Source organism: Protomyctophum parallelum (genome assembly GCF_964188405.1).
Source record: "Protomyctophum parallelum genome assembly, chromosome: 11".
NCBI lineage: Eukaryota > Metazoa > Chordata > Actinopteri > Myctophiformes > Myctophidae > Protomyctophum > Protomyctophum parallelum.
Window position 1 is genome coordinate 24,237,534 of NC_139707.1, and position 24,918 is coordinate 24,262,451.

Sequence of the window (24,918 nt, forward strand, 5' to 3'; positions counted from 1 at the left end):
TACTGACCCACAGGAAAGCACCCAGGGTGCCAGCCCGATTCCGGCGAGCCGCCCCGCGTCCGAAACGGTTGAGAAATGACAGAGTTACCGTGTGGGGGTCCCTCTACTGTACCCTCTCTACTGTACTGTACTGTAACTGTACTGTACTGGCACACCCGAAATCATCATATATACAGTTAATATGTGCATGTGTGTGTTTGTGTGTGTGTGTTAGGTTGCGCACAGGTGGTGAAAAACAGCCATGCTGTTTTCGTGCTACCCACCCACCCAGCCAGCTACCCAGCCACCCACCCACACACACAGCTCCGTAAGGGAGTGGTTGCACCACTCAAAAAGGACACATCAGGATGTGTGTTAATACCTTTCACTAACATATTGTGATAATGTTTATTCTGGTTTCCTTATGCCAGAATGCTCCAGTCACATTATGCAAAACTAGAAAAGGCACTCGATCCTCAGAGAGCAGATATCCACCAGGGATGTGTCAATCGTGAGGTGCGGCACTGGGGCTCACTCAACATATTGTCCCTCAATGTCAGTCATAGCCAGTCAGATTGTAATAAATTATGAAACATTTGAATGTGTTCATTATCATGTCTCAAAGAGCAAAAATGGAGGAAAAGGAAATGGAGAAATAGGGTGTTGAAAGACCCAAGATAATGGGTTAAGTTACTGTGTAGGCGAAGTTGTAAAGAGGCCTGCTATAGTGCCACCATAAGACTGATTTGAAACATATGATACACATATGATAAATGCTTTTATGTGATGTATTCCCATGCTTTTGTTCTTGCCTAAATGTAAGTCGCTCTGGATTAAGAGCGTCTGCTAAATGCCTAAATTGTAAATTGTAAACATTTGAGATGGAGGTTCTTCCTTGGCCTAGTTTCACATGCCTATCAAATGGGCCCAGCAGTGTCTGAGATGAGTTGCACACGACAGACAAACACAGACATGGGTGAAAACATAATCTCCACCTGATCTGGGTAAGGTTTTTGTTTGCTTTTTTTGTAAAAGGGAAAGCAAAATAAGCTACGGCTTCAGCCTATACCTTTTTGGTCAGAATCAGAAATCAGAAACTGACTGAAATGAACTAAACTAAGGTTACGAGTCCGTTCAGGTCAGATTCAAGGACAAGAAATAAGCAAACTTAATTTTATGATATTGCGATATCACAATGTTGCCCTGGAATGCTTTGATTCTCCCGTTTAAAGCACCTGTCAAAGTCGTTTATCGTATTACTAGCTGATTAAGAGATCTGAGAGACATGCCGATAAGTTGCTGCATTGAAAACAATACCCTCTGTGTGTGTGTGTGTGTGTGTGTGTGTGTGTGTGTGTGTGTGTGTGTGTGTGTGTGTGTGTGTGTGTGTGTGTGTGTGTGTGTGTGTGTGTGTGTGTGTGTGTGTGTGTGTGTGTGTGTGTGTGTGTGTGTGTGTGTGTGTGTGTGTGTGTGTGTGTGTGTGTGTGTGTGTGTGTGCGTGTTAGGGAGAGGGAGGACAGAGGGAGGGAGGGAGGGCGAGGGATAAAAGGAGAGCCATGTGATTTAGGTGTCTAGTTGGTAAAGTAACAGTGAGGAAGAGGGAATGAAGGAAATCACATTTAATCAGCGATGGCTGGCATTGGTGCTGCTGCTTTTAAATGTACATTTAGGGACCTCTAATAGGTGAGTTGTTAAGCCCTGGTTAAGCTACCGGTATATGTTTTAATGTAGCATAATAATAAATAAAACACTCCATGCAGACGGTGATGGTAAGTGGTAACTATAGACAGTCTACACTGTAGACTGTCTATAGTTACCATCACCGTCTGCAACTACAGTGTAGTTACATCATCTGTAGTTGATTTTTCAACATTTAACAAGAGCATGGATGTTTATTTGTTATTTATGTTAGTAATAGTAATACTTGGACTGTATATATTTTGTGCAAAAATGAGAGAGATTGTGTGCTATCATTGATGCTTTTGGTTATTTTTGTTTCTCCCACTGTGCCTATGAGATTTTGCTGCTGTAGAGCCCTATCTCTATCATAATAGTTATTATACAGCATTTAGTGATATTGATACGTCCATGCCAATTGTATGTTTCCTGTAATGTTCCTTTAACACATGAACGGTTACTAGCGTCCATGTTCTGGAGCTGAAAATAGCAGATCTACAAGCTCGCAATACTGTACATCGCGTTGTGAGACACATGCAGGCCTCATGCAGCAATGTTCTCTTGTACTTGTGTCCTAACTGTATGTTAAGAGAGAAAGCCACAATTAAATGGCAAAACATTAACATTTTTGATTAGGAGATATATGGGGATCTAAGGGTCTCCATGATGTCACGTGATGTCACAAGGTCAGATCCATATATGGAGATCTAATGGTGCGTTCACACGGGCAGATGAAATGATACAATGACGCATTGTGAGTTGATTTGGAGCAGCTATACTGTACATGCGTCTTTGCAACGTCATGTCACTGTCTTCCTTTTACAATGAATGGTAGACTGCATCATTGAATCTACCCCATGTGAACGCAACATAAGGGTCTCCATGATGTCACGAGATGTCACGAGGCGTGATGGATTGGCAAGTGGCAACCATATATGGAGGCGTGACCAACAAATGAACGGGTTTTGCAGGTTTTCATAGTAAACTGACCTTAGAAGACTAGTCTAAGGGAGTCATAGGGAGTTGCACATTAAGGCATAATAGTAGAATGAATTGATAGTAGTAGTTATAGTCTGTGGGGCGACATACAGTACGTGTTACCGCTGGCTGTACTCTGTCCTCTACTCTGAGCCATCCCAACCTACCCCAGCATAATGAGCATGGGGGTTATGAGTCCTAGGTGTGAGGTCTAGTCTAGTCTGGTTAGTTTGTTTTGCGAGGTCTGTACTCTATAGTTTTGATTTTAGTGCCTTTGAGGTGCTCCATGCCCTGATGAGGTGCATGCATATAGTCATAGTGTATAGTGTCCTGAAGAGTGCATTCCTATACTGACCAATGAGGAGATCGTGCCCAAAAAATCGTATTCTTTGGTTGACTTTCTTGATTACTTTTGTTTCCATTTTTATCACCGGAAAGGCCGGCTGTTATCTAAATTATAACCCAGATAAGATCTCTTCTTTCCATGTGATAATATTGTCACCCACTCTGATCCCTGGATGAGAACAATGGGAGAAAATCTAATGTCCTTATATTGCTTCCTGAATGAGGCAAAGACATTTGAGGTGGAGGGAAAAAAGGAGCCAACCAAATATAGAGCCCTAGGGGACCCCAGTTAACTACAGTAAGTATATAGGGTTTAAGTGGTTAAATGGAAGGCCTTCTCTCAATTCGAGATAAGCTTTAGTGAGCACTGAGCAGCCCACTGACGGTATGAGATATATTACGTGCAGTGACATTATAATGGCATACTGTTTGTATTTTCAGTGTAGAGGACAGACCAGGGTCGACCAAGAATTATGACTACACAAAGTACCACCACATGGACGAGGTGAGAGATTAGCAGCTTTACTGTCTAAGCCCTCAAAATACAGTAAATCTTGTGCTGCAGTGCTGCAACAAGCAGAGGTATATGGATGAAGGTGAGCAAATGTCAAAGTGGTGCAAGATGCAGGGATAAATTCTGAGCAAATCTCAAAACTCACAAAGTGCAGAGGCAGGACTTGAGTATAATCGTCAAGTGCTGTAGGTAACACTATGTCTGGGAGTGCTCTGCATACATGAGTAGTTTTTCTTGCACTTTCTTTCAAGAAAAGGTTTGCCCTTATTGCTATAGATTCATGATAGCATAAATGCTGCAACAAACAACCTATTTCTTCCCAGTTGTTACACTATAACTAAATGTATTTATCTCATTGATGTATTAATATAAAACTATACAATCTATTTTTATCTAGTATTTGAAAGCTGTCCTCTGGGATGAAAAATAATGCCTCAATGTACTCAATGTGTGATCAACCCCTTTACATCTTCAAACTGCATTTCAAACCTACATCCAGCTGTCATGTTCAACCTTTGTACCAATCATCTTGAAAATAAAAACATGCCTTCCTCTCGTCTACACAAAAAGACATTAAAGCCAGGAGTGCTGCCATTTTGGCATCAAGAACCACTCTACTTTGGGTTAGTTCCAGTTCGTGCTTTTGGGAAGGCTGTCTATATTATTATCTGTACAGTAATTGGTATTTTTATACGCATGGGGGTTGGTGAGCAGTCATGGACGCTGGCATGCATACCGTCATTATGAAAAGTGTCAACTTGTTTTCGAGGATGTCTAACTGTTCATTTAGCCTGTTTTATGACACTCACCCAGCATTTCCCTGTAGGAATAGAAAACTGTGAGGCGTAAAGTAGTGCCATAATAAAGTAATAATTGAATGGAAGTCACTGATTCATTACATTATTTTAATCTGTTTAGATTACTGATGAACTTTAGCCTACATTGTCATTATCTTTTTTTAAAGATTTCATTGGGGGGCTTTTTATGCTTTATTGGTAGGTACTGTACACACAGTAGTCTGACAGGAAATGGGGAGAGAGATGGACGGGTGACACGCAGCAAAGGTCATCAGGATCTGGAGTTGAACCAGCGACACGCTGTCAGGCTGGATTACCAGCCTAGGTGCCCAGACGGCTACGCCAGCCGTCATTGTCATCAATCTGTTCAAGGATGCTAACATGCCAAGGTCTTCCTCTCTGTCCCACTCTTTGCATTTTGCCTCTTCCTCTTTCTCCAGATCTACAGATGGATGGATGACATAGAACGGGACAACCCAGACTTGGTCTCTTCTACGATTTATGGACAAACCTTTGAAGGAAGGAACATTACACTGCTAAAGGTACTTCAACCCATTAAGACTGGGAAAACATCTGTGTCACTTTAGATTTGAACCCCTTTAACCATTATTGTATGGTTATATAGCTATTAAAAAAATGTGTGCAAATCTTTGAATATATATTATTTTAAAGAGAACAATCTTAACTCAACTCTTTACTTCTGCAGATTTATTTATATTTATTTGACATAAATAGCAGATCTGCAAGCCTCCATATATGGGTCTGTACTTAATTGGCCCCCTCCTATTTTCCCTCAACACCGATTCAACACAGATAAGTTCACAACGCACCCCGTTATGACTGTGATGCTTTGTGAGCTTCTTGATCTGCTACTTTGGCTGAAATCTTACCTATTTTCAACAAATAATGAATGAATGAATGACAACAATTAAAATAAGTGCAATAAAAAAAAACAAAAAAAAAAACAAGCATCACTGGGCACAAAGTACTATAATGTCTTTACACGTTCGAAACAGAGTAGGAAGAAGTATAAAACATATATAACCCTATACCCTTCATTTATATATTTCAGCATCATCCCTTGATGTCCATGTTTAATCATGTCATTTTACCCAGTATAGGGATGTTATAGTTTCAAGTGGTCGTCCTGATTTGAGAGTGAAATGTGTGAAATTGTGTTTGTCCAGTTAGGGCTAGGAACAGGAAGCGCAGACAAGAAGGCCATCTGGATGGACTGTGGCATCCATGCCAGGGAATGGATCGCCCCAGCCTTCTGCCAGTGGTTTGTCAAAGAGGTTAGCTCACACATACATGATGCACACAATACCCTTACACACACACACACACACACACACACACACACACACACACACACACACACACACACACACACACACACACACACGCACACGCACGCATGTATTCACTCACTCACATATGCGCACGCACAGTCGCACACACACGTCCACATTGAGAAATGACCCCCTTCCCTCCACACAAGGTTCTTCTGACGTATAAAACCAATGAGAAGCTGAACCAGTTGCTGCAGAACCTGGACTTCTATGTGACTCCTGTGGTCAACGTGGATGGATACACCTTCACTTGGACCAACCAGAGCGTGAGTCCACCTCCTGGATTTTATCATCTATCTATCCTATCTTGTTTTGCAGTTGAATGCACATCATTTTTGCATTCAAGTGTTCTTACAAATTCTCCCTCTTGGAGGTGAGAAGGGAGTGGCTCAGGGGCTTAGTCGGATGGGTACGATGAGGCTCAGTCAGCGTCGAAGTGTCCTTGAGCAAGACTCTGAACCCCTAATTTCTCCCGATGTGCAGGTTGGTGCCTTGCATGGTTTCCTCCGACCATCGGGTGAATGTAATGCACAATCGATGTAAAGCGCGTTGGATAAAAGCGTTATAACATGCAACATATTTACCCTCCAAAATGTGTGTCTCTATAGACTCGCCTGTGGAGGAAGTCTCGGTCCACACCTCCTCCAGACTGCAGCTGTTATGGAGTTGACCTGAACAGAAACTTCAATGCCAACTGGGGCGGTCAGTTCCACTTCCAATATTAATTAGAGTTATAACTCAAATTTTAAAGTTAAAAAAATGCAGTCAATCTTTATATACTTTTTATAGAAATGTTTTCCATTAACCTTGCAAGTCGCAAACTGGCAACCTACAGTATTAGAGCCTACGCAAAAATATGAATTATATAGTACAAATTATACAAACACATGTACTTTGTATAGTATAGTATAGTATACAGACACATACTATCTGTCGGGCAGCAACCTTGTATCTCCATGTTTAATCAGTTTACACACACACACACACACACACACACACACACACACACACACACACACACACACACACACACACACACACACACACACACACACACACACACACACACACACACACATATATATATATTCTTGAGGGGGGGCGGAGCGTGGGTCTTTGCCTCCAAATTGTCTCCCATTAATATATATTTTTTCAGAATAATCATAATATGAGTTTGTATGTCCTCCTCTCAGCTGTTGGTGTGTCATATGACTGCTGCCACAACAACTACTGTGGAACATCAGCGACATCTGAGCCTGAAGTTAAAGCTGTGACTGAGTTTGTGGGTAATTATGGAGTCTTTAGTTTTATTTATTATTATTTTAAATTGTACCAGCTTGTGTTGTGTTTCATACTGTCTACTATATGTATGATTAATGATTATATATGCCTCCTTTGCAACTGTAATTATTGGGAATACTTGAAGTTAACTATATTACAATGACTATTTAGTTATCTTTCTCTCCTACATGTCTTTCGTCTAAAATATTCTCCTATTTTGGCCAAATGTTTGCCTCATGACATGCCCACAATAGGGATGTCAGTATTCAAGTGGTTAAAGCAGTGATTTTGGAACTTCAAACTAAGGTGTAATGTGGAACATCAGTGCTCATTAGTGGTTTGTCTCGTACCCAGGACAGAGGAAACAACAGATTTTGTGTTTTCTCACCATTCACTCTTCTGGGCAGCTCATCCTAATGCCATATGGTCACCCTGAGATTACTGCCCCCAACCAAGACGAACTGGTGAGCGTTGACAGTGTGTTTGTGTGTATTTTGGAAAGACAGAGAAAGATAGAGTGAAAGTCAGGACTGACGAGATGATGTTGGATGCTCTATAGATGCTTGGAGAGATTCATATCAAAGTGTAAGGGTTTTATTGCTTTTATGAATATACCACTTGTGTATCGGTATATGAATATACCGAAGTGACTAAATGTAGGGAATAATCCAATATAGTCGTGCAAGGAAGTAATATACAAGAGCCAACCCAAAAAAAAGTGTGTTCTACTGACTGTTGTTGTCACGTCCCATCTGTTCATGAACACAGTAAAGAAGCTTTCTAACTAAGGCTATAGTCTCTGTGTTTTGTGTAGAGGGTGGTCGGAGAGGCAGCAGCTGCAGAGATGAAGAAGCTGTATGGAATGAACTACAGAGTGGGAACATCTCCACAAATCCTATGTAAGACACGCTCACATGCACTCACGCAGGCATGCACGCACGCACACACACACACGGACACACATGGACACACACAGACACACACGGACACGCTATATCAAGTCTGGACCTCCCTTTGGTTGGTGGAGTTTCATACATAACCTGGAAGTAAGTGCTGCCTGAGAGTCAAAAGTCAAATTGAGGATTAACTGTCTCCTGCTTGCTTGACCCCTCCCTTCTCCCCCCTCCTTAATTCTGCCCCCCTCTCATTCAAGATGCTAACTCTGGCTCCAGTCGTGACTGGGCTCGACTCATCGGAATCCCCTTCTCCTACACTTTTGAACTCAGAGACACAGGTATGTTTGTCATGTGAAAAGTCTTAAATAACTCTGTCATGGTCTACTACAATTCCCTATTTTTGCTTTCACGCCACCATTCCCATTTACAATTTAGACAATTAGAATCAAATACCAGAATGCCTCTATCTATGCCTATCTAATAGGTAAAACAACAACCTAGCATCAGTCTAAACAGTATAATATCAAGAATAAATAATCTATACATTGAAACTTTATACTGTATTTGTACAAGGGCAAAAATGGTTAACCAGTGCGTGTGCGTGCGCGCGCGCGTGTGTGTGTGTGTGTGTATCAATTATTTGGTTAACTTACATGAACAAGATTAAGTGGGTTAGAGGTTCTCGTTGTGGGTTTACAGACAGTTCTAGACAGTCCTAGTGTGAACAGCTGCTCAGAACAATGTCAACCCTCTGATCTGTAGGTGAGTTTGGCCACTTGCTACCAGAGGAGCAGATCCAACCAGCATGTGAGGAGGCATACGCTGGAGCTTTCTCCATCATCACCGCAGTCCACGACAAAGCGTTCAACATCACAAACACTGCTGCTGCTACCGTGACAGGGGTCACGACCTTTACCGGGGTTGCTATCATGTCATTGTCACTGCAGGGTATTTTGGTGTAAAGCAGTAAAGAGCTCTAAAGGCCCCTTTTCCACCAAAATAGATTTGGTTTTTAGAACTGGTTCTGTTGTAGATTCTTGGTACCTTAGTTGATGGAACTGGCGGCAATTGTTTTTGTTTTGTTCCAGTTCCAAACCAACTTTTAGCGTTCTGAACCAATTCATTTTCAGTGAAAACACTCTGAACTGGTTTAATATTAGGCAGGGGGGAAAATAATAACTGAAGCGGTTCAACCCCGGTGGAAAAGGGGCCTGGAGATATCCTAAAAATTGTAAACAGCTCTCTACAATCAGGCGTCTTCCCAGACTCACTGAAGACTGCTGTAGTTAGGCCCCTACTCAAGAAACACAATCTTGATCCCTCTGTTTTGGGTAACTATCAACCCATTTCAAATCTACCCTTTCTGGGCAAGGTTTTAGAAAAATGCATCTTTCATCAATTGGATGTGTTTCTACAGAACAATAATGTGCACAACAAATTCCAATCTGGCTTTAGGAAAGGTCACAGCACAGAAACAGCACTTGTAAAAGTAATGAATGATCTTAGGGTGTCTGCTGACAAGAAACATGTATCCGTTCTCTTACTTCTTTTGACACGATTGATCATTCAATTTTAATACAGCGTCTGGAGCACTGGATAGGCCTGTCTGGTACGGCCCTGTCCTGGTTTTCCTCCTACCTATCAAACAGAAGTTACTTTGTCAATCTAGCCGAGTTTGACTCAGACAAACACGACATCAGTTCTGGTATTCCACAGGGCTCGATTCTTGGCCCTCTGCTTTTCTCCTTGTACATACTGCCATTGGGCGAACTCATTACCAATCACGGAGTCAATTTTCATTTCTATGCTGATGATACCCAACTATATCTTTCTGTGGCTCCAGATGATCCCTGTGCTTTAGACCCGCTGTTGACCTGTCTGTCTAGCATCAAATGTTGGATGAGTGAGAACTTTCTCAAGCTAAATGAGGATAAGACAGAAGTTCTCATAATCGGTTCTAGTGAGCAGAAAGAATCAATAATAAGCAGACTTGGCAACCTGACTGTAGAAAGTAACAGTACAGTAAAGAACCTGGGGGTTATTATTGATTCTGAATTGAATTTTAATTCACACATTAATCATGTTACCAAGATTGCCTTTTTTCACCTTAGAAATATTGCACGAATCAGAGCCTATTTGTCCTTGGACGATGCAAAAACGCTAATCCACGCCTTTGTTTTTTCTCGGCTTGATTACTGCAATGCACTTTTTTCAGGACTGCCTAAGAAAACAACTGACAGATTACAACTTGTCCAAAATGCAGCAGCCAGAGTTTAGAACTAAGATGAGAGAACATATTACTCCAGTTTTGGCATCACTGCACTGGCTCCCGGTTGTTTTTAGGATTGATTTTAAAATTATTTTACTTGTCTATAAAGCTCTCAATGGTCTCGCACCTTCCTACCTACATGACTGCCTGCCTAAATATGTCCCAAACCGCCCCCTAAGGTCTTCCACTGCTGGCCTGCTCGCTTTGCCTAAAAAAATGGCAAATAAAAAATACGGGGAAGCAGCTTTTTGCTTCTACGGGCCGTCGGTATGGAACAAGCTCCCACTGTACCTTCGTCAGGCAGCCTCTGTATTTTTAAAGCTCAGCTCAAGACCCACTTCTACATTGCTTTTAATTGATCTTTTATTTTTTTGTTATTCATGTCCTCACTGTATTGCATTACTGCTTGTTTTTTAATGTCGTTGCCTTGCTTTTCTTTTATTCTCCATTGTTCTGTAAAGCACTTTGAGCTGCATTTCATGTCATGAAAGGTGCTATACAAATAAAGTTTTATTATTATTACTATGATCAAGTGTTGTTAAGGGAAACTTCCTTGTGTGTCACTGTCACACATGTGTTAATTTGATGTGGAATTAAGAACTGTTTAATTTGAGAAACTCAGAAAGATGAATTGATCAACACACAAAGAGCTTTGCCAATGTAAATGGATGGTAAATGGTGCTGCATTGACTGTATAGTGCCTTTATATTAGTGTGCCATGTCCATGGCAACAGATGTTCTGTTATGGCTGTTTTAAGTATAACAGTCGACAACGTGACCTAAAAAAGGAAAAAGGAAATGTATTACAATTTTCATGTTGAATGTCAAGGTGTGCTATTTAACTATGGTTAAATTACAAGGGGTAAACCATTCATCACTGACTGTCTAAAATAAAATCAAATGCTACTTAAATATGATAAAACAAATTGTCTATGCATTCATTGACTTTTTATAATATTTATTTTATTTGGAAAAAGCAGTACAGTATAGACAGCATTTCTATATACATGATAGGACACAAGTGCAATTCCCAGGATTTTCTTTTCATCCCTCTTCCCTTCCTCCCCCCTCATCCCCCCTCCAAGTCCTCGCTTTCTTCAGATGGACTACATATGGCATCAAGTCAACACTTAACAGGAGAAACAGGGAAATATCGCTTCAGAGTGTACAATTCAGAAGGAGAAAAAGAAGAAAGAGTGCATTCATTGACTTTTAATCTATCAACAATGCTGACACCATGCCAATAATCTCCTCAGAATGAATAGCAAATTTAGACTATTTACCTCATAGCATACAGTATACTCATTTTGATAGTTTGGGATGGCTTAGGTTAGAGGACAGAGTACAACAACTTGCAATGGGCCTGGTCTACAAGATTCACTATACCACAGAGACGCCCATGTACCTGTCAAACTACTTCCTAAACGTCAACACCGTCGACAATCACAACACCAGAGGGAGCTCCACACCATGTTCAACCCAGATTTGGCTCAAACAAACGGTTACATTCGTTCTCCTTCTATGCCACAAAAATGTGGAAAGACTGTGAATCTCCATATTGGTGGCTACAATTCGAATCTGGACCCAGTAAAATGTCACTGTACATATAATTTATTTTTGATTTCTAACCGTTCATTATGATGTTTTTGCATAGTACTGTAAATATATCAATAAATGTTTAAACCCTCTTAGCAGACCTTGCATTGAACTGTATTTTAGTTGTCCTTTATCTGCAAACTTTATAGTGTGTGTAAAGTATTCAAAAATTAGTTGATTCATTCAATCAATCATTCATTCATTTAATTGTTCATAATTTGTCAGGGTTACACATACTTCAGAAATGTTATTTTAAAAGTATAATTATGCTCCTTTTCCCATTGTTTCAAAAAACTTCCTGACAACAGAACTCCAGAAATGGCAGAGGTTCAAGGTTACAGTAGGCAGGCATAATATGCTATGAATACGAGACGGCTCGCCCCTTTGCCAACTCGCCCCAAGCGAGATATCCACGCTGTGGGGCGAGATATCCACGCTTTGGGGCGGGCTATATCCACGGCTTGTACGAGCTTGTCTTCACTTTTCGAAATTCCGGGGTGAGCAGTCTTCACTTTTCGCGGGGGCGAGTTGGCAAAGGGGCGAGATGACCTCCACGGCTTCCCAATCCGGCTTCCCAAGCCGTGTATATCCACGGCTTCCCAAGCCGTCTCTCTCTAGTCTCTCTCAGAGAGAGAGAGAGAGAGAGAGATTTTTACCTGTACTATATTTTCACCTGTACTTTGAGATTTGTCCTGTACTTTTAAACAGAGAGAGAGAGAGAGAGAGAGAGAGAGAGAGAGAGAGAGAGAGAGAGAGAGAGAGAGAGAGAGAGAGGGGGGAGGAGGTAAAGTGTCTAGTTATAGTGAGAGTTTGAGTGTGCTGGGTCGTTACTACAACAACAAGAACAACAACAACAGATCCACCTGTTGGTGGCGCTGTAACTGGCCAATGTGAAAAGGGTGGGATAATATTCCTCAGCCTAGTATGAAAGTCCGTGAAAGATTCCACGTAAATTGCAAACTGCCTTCATGATTTGAGTCATTTTCAAAAATCCACCTGTTGGTGGCGCTCCTGTTCTCCTGTTGAAGTAGACCACTGGCCTATGAAATAATGCAGCACCAATGTGAACTTCCCTTTGTATTGTTTATTAAAAAAAAAAACATGTACAAAGGCAATTTAAATAAATGTAAGCCACTTTAGCATATTTAATATAACAGAAATGCAATTGTTTTATATTGCTTATAACTGTCAGGTTAAGTGCTCTGGAAATATCCTCTTTAATGAAACTGCGGGTGCATCTATCCAAATGGTAGCACATGTCTGCAGTAATACTGTACTATTGTCAGAGTTTCTTGCTACACAACAATTGTATTTATACACATACACAGAAATGTTCGGGAACCAGTGATGTAGCCTATTATGTGTAAATTACACAATCTATTTTATCTTTCTGAATAAAAAAATATCCAAATATGTGTCAGAAAAGAAGACCTCAGAGATGTTTCTTTGGAGAATAAACATTTATTGACTGCCCCATATAAAAATAAATCATAAGAAATAATGATTTGGTAATAAAAATATACATTGGAGGGGTGGGGCCTCCAGGTCACCAAGGCTTCTCTTGGGCACCACTCTGATGTCATCCCCGAATCTGGAAGCCGTGGATATGCACGGCTTGGGATATCCGTGGATATGCTCCTGAGGAGGAGGATTCTAAAAACGACTTATAAATCCTAAAGCCTTGTTTATACTTCACTGTGCAATGCTGGAAAATAGCAGATATGCAAACTCACAGCACATCTCATTCAAGACACTGAACTTGCAGATCTGCCATTTTTGCCATCCAAATGCATTATATGGTTAAATGGGCCCTAAGGCATGCAGAAATTAACTAGAAAAAGTGCTCTTCTGGGCATAGGTCTCCACCTGCAGGAGGATAGGCGAGTGTGTGATGTTTGGCAAAATGTTTAGGAGTAATTTAAACATGTTTGTTTGTTTGTGTGTGTGTGTGTGTGTGTGTGTGTGTGTGTGTGTGTGTGTGTGTGTGTGTGTGTGTGTGTGTGTGTGTGTGTGTGTGTGTGTGTGTGTGTGTGTGTGTGTGTGTGTGAGAGAGAGAGAGACGCAACATGGCCTGTTGTAGCGCCACCATGAGGCTGATTTGAAAACTGTCAAGTGGCATTTCTTCCTCAGCCTATAGTGGGAATAGGCATGCACGGCTTAGGAAGCCGTGGATATGCACAGCTCACAATGCATTTCTTTCATGTGGATTCCAGTACCGCTGCACCTTGTCAGTGCGGAGAGCGCTCTCCGTGGTCCTGAAACCATTTTTCCTGTTGTATTCCACTATTCCAGGAATTTCCAGAATTGTAACGTGTGAGAGATGGGATCTATCACGGGGCAGCCCGTGCCCTTAGACAATATCAAGGACCTTGCAAATAGACCACACATTAAGTCAACTTGATCAATTTACAAACAGCTGGACTGGAAGTAACGGTTTTATATATGTACACATTTTTTGTAATTAAAGGAGAATTCCATACTAAAAGGCTTTCTTACCTTTCTTTGTAGTTGTTACGTCCCCACCAAAGAGGTCCAGGTGTTATTTTGTGCAAAAGCTCCTTATTGGCTATTTCCCCTACCATAAGCCCTAAATGAATTGCATTGAATTGAATGGGAATTGAATGGGGCTATGGGGTGTTGTGCTAATTCGCTTATTTCCATTGCTCAAAATTATAATTTATTTGTATATATCCTCTCTTCATAATGTAAATAATATCCCAAGCGGCACACTTTACTACTTCTTTCGATGGAAATAAGCGAACTAGCATAACACCCCATAGCCCCATTCAATTCCCATTCAATGCAAGGCAATTCATTGAGGGCTTATGGGGTAGGGAAAATAGCCAATAAGGAGTTTTTGCACAAAAAAACACCTGGACCTCTTTTGTGGGGACGTAACAACTACAAAGAAAGGTAAGAAAGATAAGAAAGCATTCTAGCATGGAATTCTCCTTTAACACAATGGTTGAAAGAGTTTTACATGTTTATTTGTATTTATTGAAACTGAAGTTGCATTGGTATGTCTGTCACCTGTCTCCCCTCTGCAGTGCTGGCACTCCTCTCCAGATTGGAGGGTGCCATGTAGCCTACTGTAGAGGAGGAGGGGTGTTTGTTCCTGTCTGTATTATGTTTGGTCTTGTTTATGTTAGGTTCTCTAAATTAATTGGACCTGTGAAATAGTTGAGTGTTTGTATATTGTTGTGGACTTACTTTGACTACACTTAATGTGATGTTGGAGGCGAGTGGGTGCAATAATGCCACAACAAGGATTTCCATTTTTACTAGTAGAACGGCAGGTAACACAGTTCACAGGACGGCACGGCAATAATAACAACTCTCCACAGGCTGCGAAATCACAGGCTACACTACAGCAGTACACTGTACCTGTAGCTCACGCATATACACTGTAAACAGTCTTTGTGGCTGTCAATCCTTAGTCCCTGGCACAGACGGAGGATTATTCACTCGACGACCATACACTCTGGGATCCGGAAGACAACTCAATACTCGCGGGCTGAACTGAACACAACACATAACTCTCTTAGCTGAGATCCAATCAGAACACATTACACTCGGTAAGGACACACCCAATAGGTTGTGGGCAATATAGCAGGGCATAAGTTGGCAATGGTTCCCGCGTTACAATATCTTGTATTCCTTTAATGTATATAGTATTGTGGAAGAATTACTCATATAGTTAGCTATAGTTAACTAATGACCACTTACTCATTAGAGGATGGTTTGCCCTATACCTGTTTTAAGAGCAGGATTGCTGCAGGTGGAGGCAGTTCAGTCTCACTTGAGGCTAGGTAAGAGACAACAGGGGAGAACTGCCAGCCAGGGAAAAGCCTGTACCAGTTCCTGCTTGTCCCTTGATTGCATATAGTTTTTCACGTGTTTTTTTTTAATATACTTGGTTGACTCTCTGTTTATGGAAATAAGAGACTTATGAAAGTGACACATGGACTTTTACAAGTTATCCAGAGGAATAGATGCATGGACTTCAAAATAAAGTAAGTGTCAATATTATATGTATTTATCAGCGCATGTCTTAGCTTTGCTCTGTTGTGATTATATTGATGTCGTGTGGCAATTTGCGCTGGCACTGTTGTTTCAGTTTTTTCCCCAGCTGAAGTGCCCCTTAATTAAGCCATAGCTTAATTATCTTAATTTGCTTATCAGTGCGTCTCTCTCTCTCTCGCTCTCTCTCTCTCTCTCTCTCTCTCTCTCTCTCTCTCTCTCTTGATATTAATTATCACGCCCACATTTAGCCTACCGGTATATTTCACTGACTCAGTCAATAGTCACTATAGTCAGTGTGTGTCAATGTTGTGTGAAATAAATGTTCCATATTTCCACAGCAGGGGGCAGTATTGTTCCACTGTATGGTTTTGAACCACTGAACTATAGAGGCTACTGTATTATCAAAGCACACACGTCTGTTTTATATAGCCTTGCAAAAATAACAAAAGAAGACAGAACTTCTACTGTAATGAATGCATATATTTGCATTGGAGACACAATTAAGTATATCTTGGTCAGGAGGTAAAGTTTAAATGTGACTTTATTTAAATGTATCTTCGTCTGCCAAAGGAGCTATGCATAAATATATAAATAACTCCACACTAGAAAGTGTTTTTAAATAAAAATTGAAGATGGCATTTTGCAATGCAGAATGAGATATAGCCTAGCTACTGTAGCTGAGCTCCTGCTCCTAGGCTCCTTCAGCATACTTAGCTTGCTGTACTGCTGGTACTGACCACACTCCCAGAGAAATTGTTTGAAAGATACAGGGGCTTGGGGACCGTTTACCATGTAACCACCACCATTTTTACCATTGTTTTAAGAGGACCTGATTGTAGGATCAAATTGTACAGTATCCTCTGTGTTCATTTCACTCTGAGAGTATAAGAAAGGGACTGCACTGCACTGCTGTTTCTGCAGCCACATCTGAATGTCTTTAACTGCACAGGCTGATTAAATCAACCATAATTTAGATGGAAACTGATAAATATGGAGCACGCTGTTTTCACTCAAATGTTCCTTGGCAAGGAAGTGTGTGTGTGTGTGTGTGTGTGTGTGTGTGTGTGTGTGTGTGTGTGTGTGTGTGTGTGTGTGTGTGTGTGTGTGTGTGTGTGTGTGTGTGTGTGTGTGTGTGTGTGTGTGTGTGTGTGTGTGAGAGAACGCATGTGGAAACATTTTTGTGGTTCATAGAGTTTGAGTGCTTAAAATGTGCATGTGTGTGCGCGTGTGGTGTCTGTGTAAAGTGAATGATTAATTATAGTTATTCCTGTGTGATTTTCCTATCAATTGTGACTTTGCCACCTCGTCAAACAAGCCATTCGGATAAGACTTGGCGTAATGGGATTGGGTGTGGTGGTGATATTCCACAATGTGATGCCACTCATGTCAACATATCTCTTATGATTAGATGATAAGCAAATGGTGATTGTTGATTATTTATGTAAGTCGCTTTTTTCATACAAGCTCCTTTTGTCTGTCTGTCTGTCTGTGTCTCTCTCTCTCTCCCTCACCCACATGCTATGTGTCTCTTTGAGATGTATACAGACTGTTATATGTCCAGACTCCAGAGTGTGTTCACCCCTGCTGTCTTAGTGACTGCTACAGTATGCCACCAGAAGCACACACACACGCGCGTGTGCACACAGGAACTGACATTGAGCGTGTGACATTGACATAGTGCAGTTGAATAAGTTATGTGAGGGTGAGTGATGGATCAGGGAATATGTTGTCCCCTAAAGGGTGTGTGTGCGTGTGCATGCATGTGTGTGTGCGTGCGTGTGCATGCATGTGTGTGTTGAGGTCCCTATAGAATGTGAGCAGTAGCAGAAACGGAGTGGAATGCTAGCAGACACTAAACCTCGACAGGACAGAAAAAGAGGTCAGAAATCAGGGGACCGAGAGAATAATAAGCAGACACACACACACACACACACACACACACACACACACACACACACACACACACACACACACACACACACACACACACACACACACACACACACACACACACACACACACACACACACACACACACAGAGGAACTGGGTTTTGATTCATAGTGATGGGTGCTGTGTGTGTGTGTGTGTGTGTGTGTGTGTGTGTGTGTGTGTGTGTGTGTGTGTGTGTGTGTGTGTTCTTAAATACAAGAGAATGGCAACACGCGACAGTAACTTGTAACTTAAATTTTTGTAGAAGAGGCAAACTAATATTGTTTGTGCTGTTTGCTTTGCTTGAATAATTAATTGAACATGTAGGCCTACTATGATTTGATTTGGCTGTGTTCTAAATTAAAGTGTTAGTGTTGATTATCGTGTATTAATCTAATTATAGTAAACTAATACTATTATACTAAAAAAGATCAAGGTATTAATCTAATTATAGTAAACTAATACTATACTAAAAAAGATCAAGGGAAAAGAGAGACCTTTTTGCAGTACAATAATGTTTCAAGTTTACACATGTATACAAATAAACAGGCCAACGGCATAAACAATATTAGTTTGCCTCTTCTACAAAAATAAAAGTTACTGTTGCGCGTGCCAAGCTGTCATTCTCTTGTAGTATCGTACTTGTATTATTTATTTATTTCCCACCACGGTGTAACCTCGCAGCAGACTATCTAGCTGCCAGCATGTATCTTCCACCTTGGAGGAAGCTCTGTAAGGCCGGCAGTGTCGGTAGGCCAATCAGAGGCAGGCGCTGTGTTACCATGTCTATGATCGGAGCATACAACAGCACAGCGCTCCCTACCCCATGGTCGACTATGAAAACAATACTCACGCACTGTGAGCAAGTCATGTGCCCAACCACAGTGAGCAACCTGGAGCCCACAATGGGCTGCTTTTTGGCAAAATGATCAAATTCAGCAGAGACCTTAAAAAAAGGAGAAGTCATTAAATCATGGAACTGTTGAACTTTCCAAAGTGAGAAGTCTTAATGAGAAGGTTTCTATATCTTTTTGTCCTGTCAGACGGGCTCATTAAAACAGACTAGTATTCTTATCATCTTGGAACTTAGAAAGGATAGATCTATGAGCCCGGTTGGGTTCTGGAACTAATATGCCATCAGAGCAGTGGTGTAAAGTAACTACTGTAAGTATATTTACTGTACTTAAGTACAATTTTGAGGTACTTTTACTTTACTGGAGTAGTTCCAAGCTTCAATACTTTTCAGTACTTTTACTTCTACCCCCCTACTATTGTGCTTTTACTACACTACAATGATATGAAAACTTTAGTTACTAGTTACTTTGTAGATATGGGATATTATTACGAAACATACATTAACCACTTCAGCCCTATATATACATGTCGGCTATTTTCAATAGATTCTCATACATTTTACTTGTAACAGAGTATTTCTACATTGCCGTATTGATACTTTTACCCGAGTAAAACATTTGAGTACTTTTTAATTTTTCCACCAAGGCCTCACTCACACCTTTACAACAGACTGATGTATGCTTTGTTGTATACAAAGGGTGTGATACATCTTGCCACAATGCATTTCCAATGGGAGTAAGGAAAGGAAAGGTGCTATGTTTACCCAGGGTAACTGGACTAAGCTCAAGAACTTGTTTACAGCCAGGCCCTGCTCATAGAACAATTCATGGTAGGGGTTCAATGCCTTGTCCAAGGGCACTTCAGCGGTGGTAATTTTAACGTGCCGGTCCGGGGATACGAACTAGCGATCTTCCGATATCAAGACCGCTCCGCAAACCGTTGCCCCTATAGTCACATGGTTACATGGTTTGACACATTTGTGTTGTATGAGGGGGAGGGGGGCAGTCGAAACACAGCCGAAAGCCATACAACAGCTTGTAGTCCAAAATGTTGTATCAAACCATGTGACTTCCATTGGAAATGCATTGGGGCGGCCATGACACTTACATCTTGCTTACATCTAGCATGCATCAATGTTGTATGCTAGATCGAAAGGTGTGAGTGAGGCCCAAGTCATCAGAGAACAGATCCACGATTCCACCATGGACCTCTCTGCTTCTCTCCCCAGAGAGCTGTGTGGTACCACAGTGAAAATAGCAGACCATGAAGCTCACAACACTCGGATGTGACACGTTGTGAGCTTGTTGGTTATGTTCAGTCTGCAACACTGTAGTACGACAAAGCATAAATCATGCTTCATTAATTTAAGATTAAATCCATTGTCATCAGTAGTCTGTGAAAAGAAGAAATACAGTATAATACAGTGTCTTTACTTCATGTCCAAGAAATGCTCACTGTTTTTAACTATATGTTAAATATGCTGAACTGTCTGCAAAACCCTCTTGTGTGAGCGCTAGATATTTTGATCTTCCATGCATGTGTGAGACCTGGGTTCGAATTGCAGGCGTTACAGCTGCAATTACTGCGTGAGTGTGAGTGAGTGAGTGCATTCGTATGTGAGTGTGTGTGCGGTGTGTGCGCGCATCTATATCTCAGGAGTAAGAGAGAGAGAGAGAGAGAGAGAGGACAAAAAATGGCAAAAAATGTCAGAACAATAGAGGTCCTCGTTGACAGATGCACAGCAATCATGTAAAGGGGAATAGTTAAACAGTGTTTATTCAGGTTTAAGAGGGCACTGGAGCGCGAGGCAATGCGGTGTGACTCTCGTGAACTCTATGAATACACCCTTCGCAGACGGGGTTCGATTTCCTGGCGTTTGAAGCTGAAAAGGAAGGGAAAGTTATGTTTTTGTCTCTGAACGGGTGGACGTGTTTTTTTCCACCAGCCTCATGTAATTTAGGTCATTTCACATAAAGTAAATGGAAGATAATTTGTGTTGCAACTTGCTGCCTTTCCGACAATATGGTGTCTAACGCTGCATGTGGATCCGGTATGTCATGTGGCCAGTGGCCAGTCTGTGACGTCCGTCACCTACCTATGTTGCTATCTATGGTCCTATCTTTAGAGGGCAAAATAACATTTCAGATGTGTCTTTCGTTGACCGCCATTATACCTTTTAACTAAATGACTGTATTAAATATATAAAACGTATGTCCCGGACAGACTAATTGGCCTGAAAAAACAAATTAATATAATGATCTTTATTGTCCCGAAGGATATTAGTCTTCACATTTCTGTTCAAACACCCACATCATCATACTATAATCATCATCATCATCATACTATAATTCTAACAATGTCTGTCTGCCAGAAACACCGCCTTATCTCCTCATTGCCTGCACCAATCACTCCCACTTTTCACACAGGCATTTTTTCGATTTGACACATTAATTATTAATAATGAATTTATTAGTGAATTAAAAAGTACCCCCTACGGCCACAAGGGGGGCAAATATCTCACAACGGGTAAGGGCTAGTCAAAACAACACATTACACGACATGACACCAAGACAATACAAAAACATGAGGTCCCCACTGTATACAGTCAGCAGGACAGTTTGTTTAATGCAGCGATGGCATTAAACAACACGGAACATCTATCAGGAGAGCACAAGGGGATATAAATGTAAATTCCCATCGAAAGGAGTGGTGGCTTCTATACTTCTATCTGCCAGTCTCTAAATATATTGTTGTCATTCTATATCACTTTCTTAATCCACTCCCCGATTTGGTGTGAATCTACGTCATTTGAATTAGCGTAGATCTACGTCAATTGGTCTTTTATAACGCTTTTGATCGATGAAGTGGGAATGCTACTCACGTTAGCATTGTGTTGCTGTTAGACAACATAACATCCGGTCACAGATTTTTGGCTCTTCAAAATAACGGTTAAACGGGGGGAAATCCTGGCACGAGGTGAATTAATTAATTAATCCTGATGGGTATTAATATTAGACTTAAGACTAGAGACGTGGGCATCTTAAGTATCAAGAATCCTATTCTGTAGCCCAGAATCAGATGTAATACTGAATGAGCAAGCTGGCAGAACTAATCAACCCATCCACATGTGTGTGTTTCCCCGTGAACGGTTTGCTGTTAGGATGATAAATGTAAGCAGTGTGTGTGGGTGAGATTGCTGTGGATCTATGTCACATACATCTATTGCTAATCAATGGTGATGACACCATTTTCTTTACAGACTGTCACTGGCGATCAATGGGAATTATGCCATGTTTTATAACTGTCATGGGCGATCAATAAGGATGGCGCCATCGCCTGCATGTCCTCGTCATTGCAACCAGTCATCAATAAGAGTGCTGGGTCAGGTTGCGACAACATGATGGTTGTACTGAGTATAATTAACTAGGTGTGTGTGTGTGTGTGTGTGTGTGTGTGTGTGTGTGTGTGTGTGTGTGTGCGTGTGCGTGTGCGTGTGCGTGTGCGTGTGCGTGTGTGTGTGATTATTTCTGTACAGTGAAGTCCCATTCGTCTATACCAGGCCGACGCCTAGAGGTACCCATCAGAGTCTTTAATGTGATAGGTACCCCTGGAAGCCACACCTCTGATGGGTGTGGTTTAGTCTTAAGGGGTGTGTTTTTTCACCCACTGTGTAATATAATAAACGGACAGTAGGTGGCAGTAGGACAGAGGCCAGAGCAACTATACATTACAGCTTGCAAATTTAACCCATTCTGACCTGAGATCAGATTCATACGAGGTTTCCGCCGGGGACACACTGGTCTGATGAACCCATTCTGACCTGAGATCAGATTCTAAAAATGTCAGTCGCTCTTCGATTTTTCAAAAATAGCAGACCTACAAGCTCATATCGCGCCACTCGGTGGCGCGATATGAGCTTGTAGATCTGCTATTTTTAAATAGCTAAAGCATAACATGATGCTGACCAAAATGGGTGCCCGGTCAGAATGGGTTAACCAAGTAATAAAAAAATATGAGGTTCTGAGGACCCTGTGTTCTGAGGACCCCCTGTTCTGAGGACCCCCTGTTCTGAGGACCCTGTTCTGAGGACCCCCTGTTCTGAGGACCCTGTTCTGAGGACCCCCTGTTCTGAGGACCCCCTTTTCTGAGGACCCTGTTCTGAACGGCTGCATATATGCATATACTTTGTACAGAAAATTAACCAATAAAATAAAAAGGATTATTAACCACATGGCTGTATAGTGTCCCTAATCATAATGGGTGAAGATCCAGCGAAAATACAGTTAAACATTCGGTAAAGATAGCTTGTAGATCAACAGTTTTCTGCAAAGGGATTTGTTATAGAGGGGGAACAGGAGGGGACCAATACAGACCCCTGGTGGACCCTGGTCAACTATAGGGTTTAAGTGAATGATACAGTATGTAGCTTGCGGAGTTAGTTCAGTCAGATAATACTGGAGGGGCTCACGTTATGCTCATGGGCACATACATGTGTGGTACTACACACGCTATACGATGACGTGTCAGTTAGCTGACCAAGACCAACTGCTGGGTTTTTTAAGGTCACCTCAGTCTCTGTTCTTCCTGCTGTCATCCTCCTGAGAAAAATACATTCAAAGAGCCTATCAATGATCTGCAGCTACTCAGTCAGGCGTACAGTATGTCTAAACTGAATGTTGGATGAATGACAGTCTTTGAGCTTTGTGGGATTACAGTCCCATACTGAGGAGGTGTTTGTTCAGCCTGTTCTTGAAGGCGTGAACACTGCTAGATGTCATTTTAATTTTAACTGTGCCGAGAAAATATGGCAGAGCCGAACGCCAAGATAAAATATTATATGCACACTCATTTTTCAATTATCATTCTATCTATTCATGAGTTATCTTACTGAACTAATCATTGCAGTCTGTGTATTGTGGTGTACATTGTACAGTATACCTGGCTGCTGCCATGCATACATTGATGTCTGTGAAGCTGAGAGGAAGACAGACAAACGGACACATACTGTACAGCCGGAGACGAAAGCAGACGGACGGGAGTGTCTGGAAAGAATTAGACGCCAGAGACAGACCCCAGGAAACGAGGGTATAGTCATATTTTAAACCATCATTCGTTTCAAGACAAACGTGCCCGCCTTCACATGTATACAGTACAGTCCACAAGGCTGCCTTCTCTGCCTCCTTTCCTTCCTGATTGTCTGTAGGTGTGGTGCTCTTCACACTGTGTGTGTGTGTGTGTGTGTGTGTGTGTGTGTGTGTGTGTGTGTGTGTGTGTGTGTGTGTGTGTGTGTGTGTGTGGGCGGGCGTGGTGCACTTATGAAAACATGAATATCTTTTGTCCCAGTTCACACGCTGGCCTGGAGGAGTTTGATTGATTTCATTGGCCTCAGCAGGAAGGCCCTCTCACCCAAGGCCAGTCTGCACTCAGCTCTCAAGTGTTAAAGAGCACTGCCTGACATTCTTTCCACTGCTTTATCTTTCATCACTCGCTTTCTCTCACTTTTCCGGTCCGACTTTCTGACTCGCTGTCTATGCCCATTCTATTTCTCTCTCTGTCTACTCTCTCTGTTGCCAAACCAAAAATCAATGTACAATTTATAGTCAGAATATCCAATATAAATCACACAATTATGGTTGTGTTCCATTTGATATCCTTCTCCAATCACTGCAACTCACGAATCTTGCTGCTCATGTGTTTGCAGATTGTTTTACTAACTTTGGAGAGCGTATATGCGGGAGTTTTTGTTGTTGTCATTAGTCATTTCAAAACTCTCCTTGGGTGATTGTAATCTGTGGGAAGTACTGAATGTACCTCTGATGTCGTGGAGTGAGTGGACTCTCTTTCTCAGATCTGCTATTTGTAATTGGAATCCTGAATTATCTTTTGCTACTTTTTTATTGGAGTCCTGAACATTATCTTCAAATGCATTTAAGTATGTTAACTTCACTTAAATTCAAACACATTGGTCATAAAAAAAGACAATACCAGTCATTAAGCTAGTAGCTACTAATACATAATTAATTAAAGCGTGTTACTGTTATGTTTGCATGTTTGGAATTGTAACAGCTGAAATCAATATTATCTCAGTATTCCTTTTTCTGGCTTTATTGATTGTTTCAAGTGGAGATTGACAGTAAAGAGGGAGAAACCATCTGAGAAGGTGTTGTGCCAGGGATCCCCGTACAAGATTTGTGTTGTTTGATATTCCAAATATTTTAATAACCTTTCTTTAGTGTGAACGTTGTGAGGTTGTAAATCGGCTATTTTCAAATAGCTGATCAATTTGCTGTGTATGCGTGCGTGCAATCGTGCATGCATGTGGTCATGTGGCCTAGTTGCCTCTTTTGGGCTTATTTTTGTAGAACTGTCCCGGCTTGTTTGTCTTGTAAGACCTGGCAATGATGTCCAAGAGTCGACCTGCACAC

General features: G+C 41.4%; 1 protein-coding gene across 1 annotated transcript; it reads left to right on the forward strand.

Annotated features, from left to right (window-relative positions):
* Positions 1–1,573: 1,573 nt before the first annotated feature.
* Positions 1,574–9,018, forward strand: LOC310866347 (carboxypeptidase O-like). Its single transcript, XM_083775957.1, has 11 exons — positions 1,574–1,662; positions 3,421–3,484; positions 4,731–4,832; positions 5,478–5,585; positions 5,792–5,908; positions 6,251–6,344; positions 6,836–6,928; positions 7,278–7,387; positions 7,738–7,822; positions 8,077–8,157; positions 8,582–9,018. Exons 1-11 carry the CDS (start codon positions 1,583–1,585, stop codon positions 8,779–8,781), a joined length of 1,134 nt encoding a protein of 377 aa, XP_083632083.1. The 5' UTR covers positions 1,574–1,582; the 3' UTR covers positions 8,782–9,018.
* Positions 9,019–24,918: the final 15,900 nt, after the last annotated feature.

Bases quoted from the DNA above. Each gene is read 5' to 3' on its own strand.
- LOC310866347 (XM_083775957.1), top strand. From the start codon at position 1,583: ATGAAGGAAATCACATTTAATCAGCGATGGCTGGCATTGGTGCTGCTG. The intron at 1,663-3,420 runs GTGAGTTGTTAA...TTGTATTTTCAG, and splicing joins CATTTAGGGACCTCTAATAG to TGTAGAGGACAGACCAGGGT. The intron at 5,909-6,250 runs GTGAGTCCACCT...GTGTCTCTATAG, and splicing joins TCACTTGGACCAACCAGAGC to ACTCGCCTGTGGAGGAAGTC.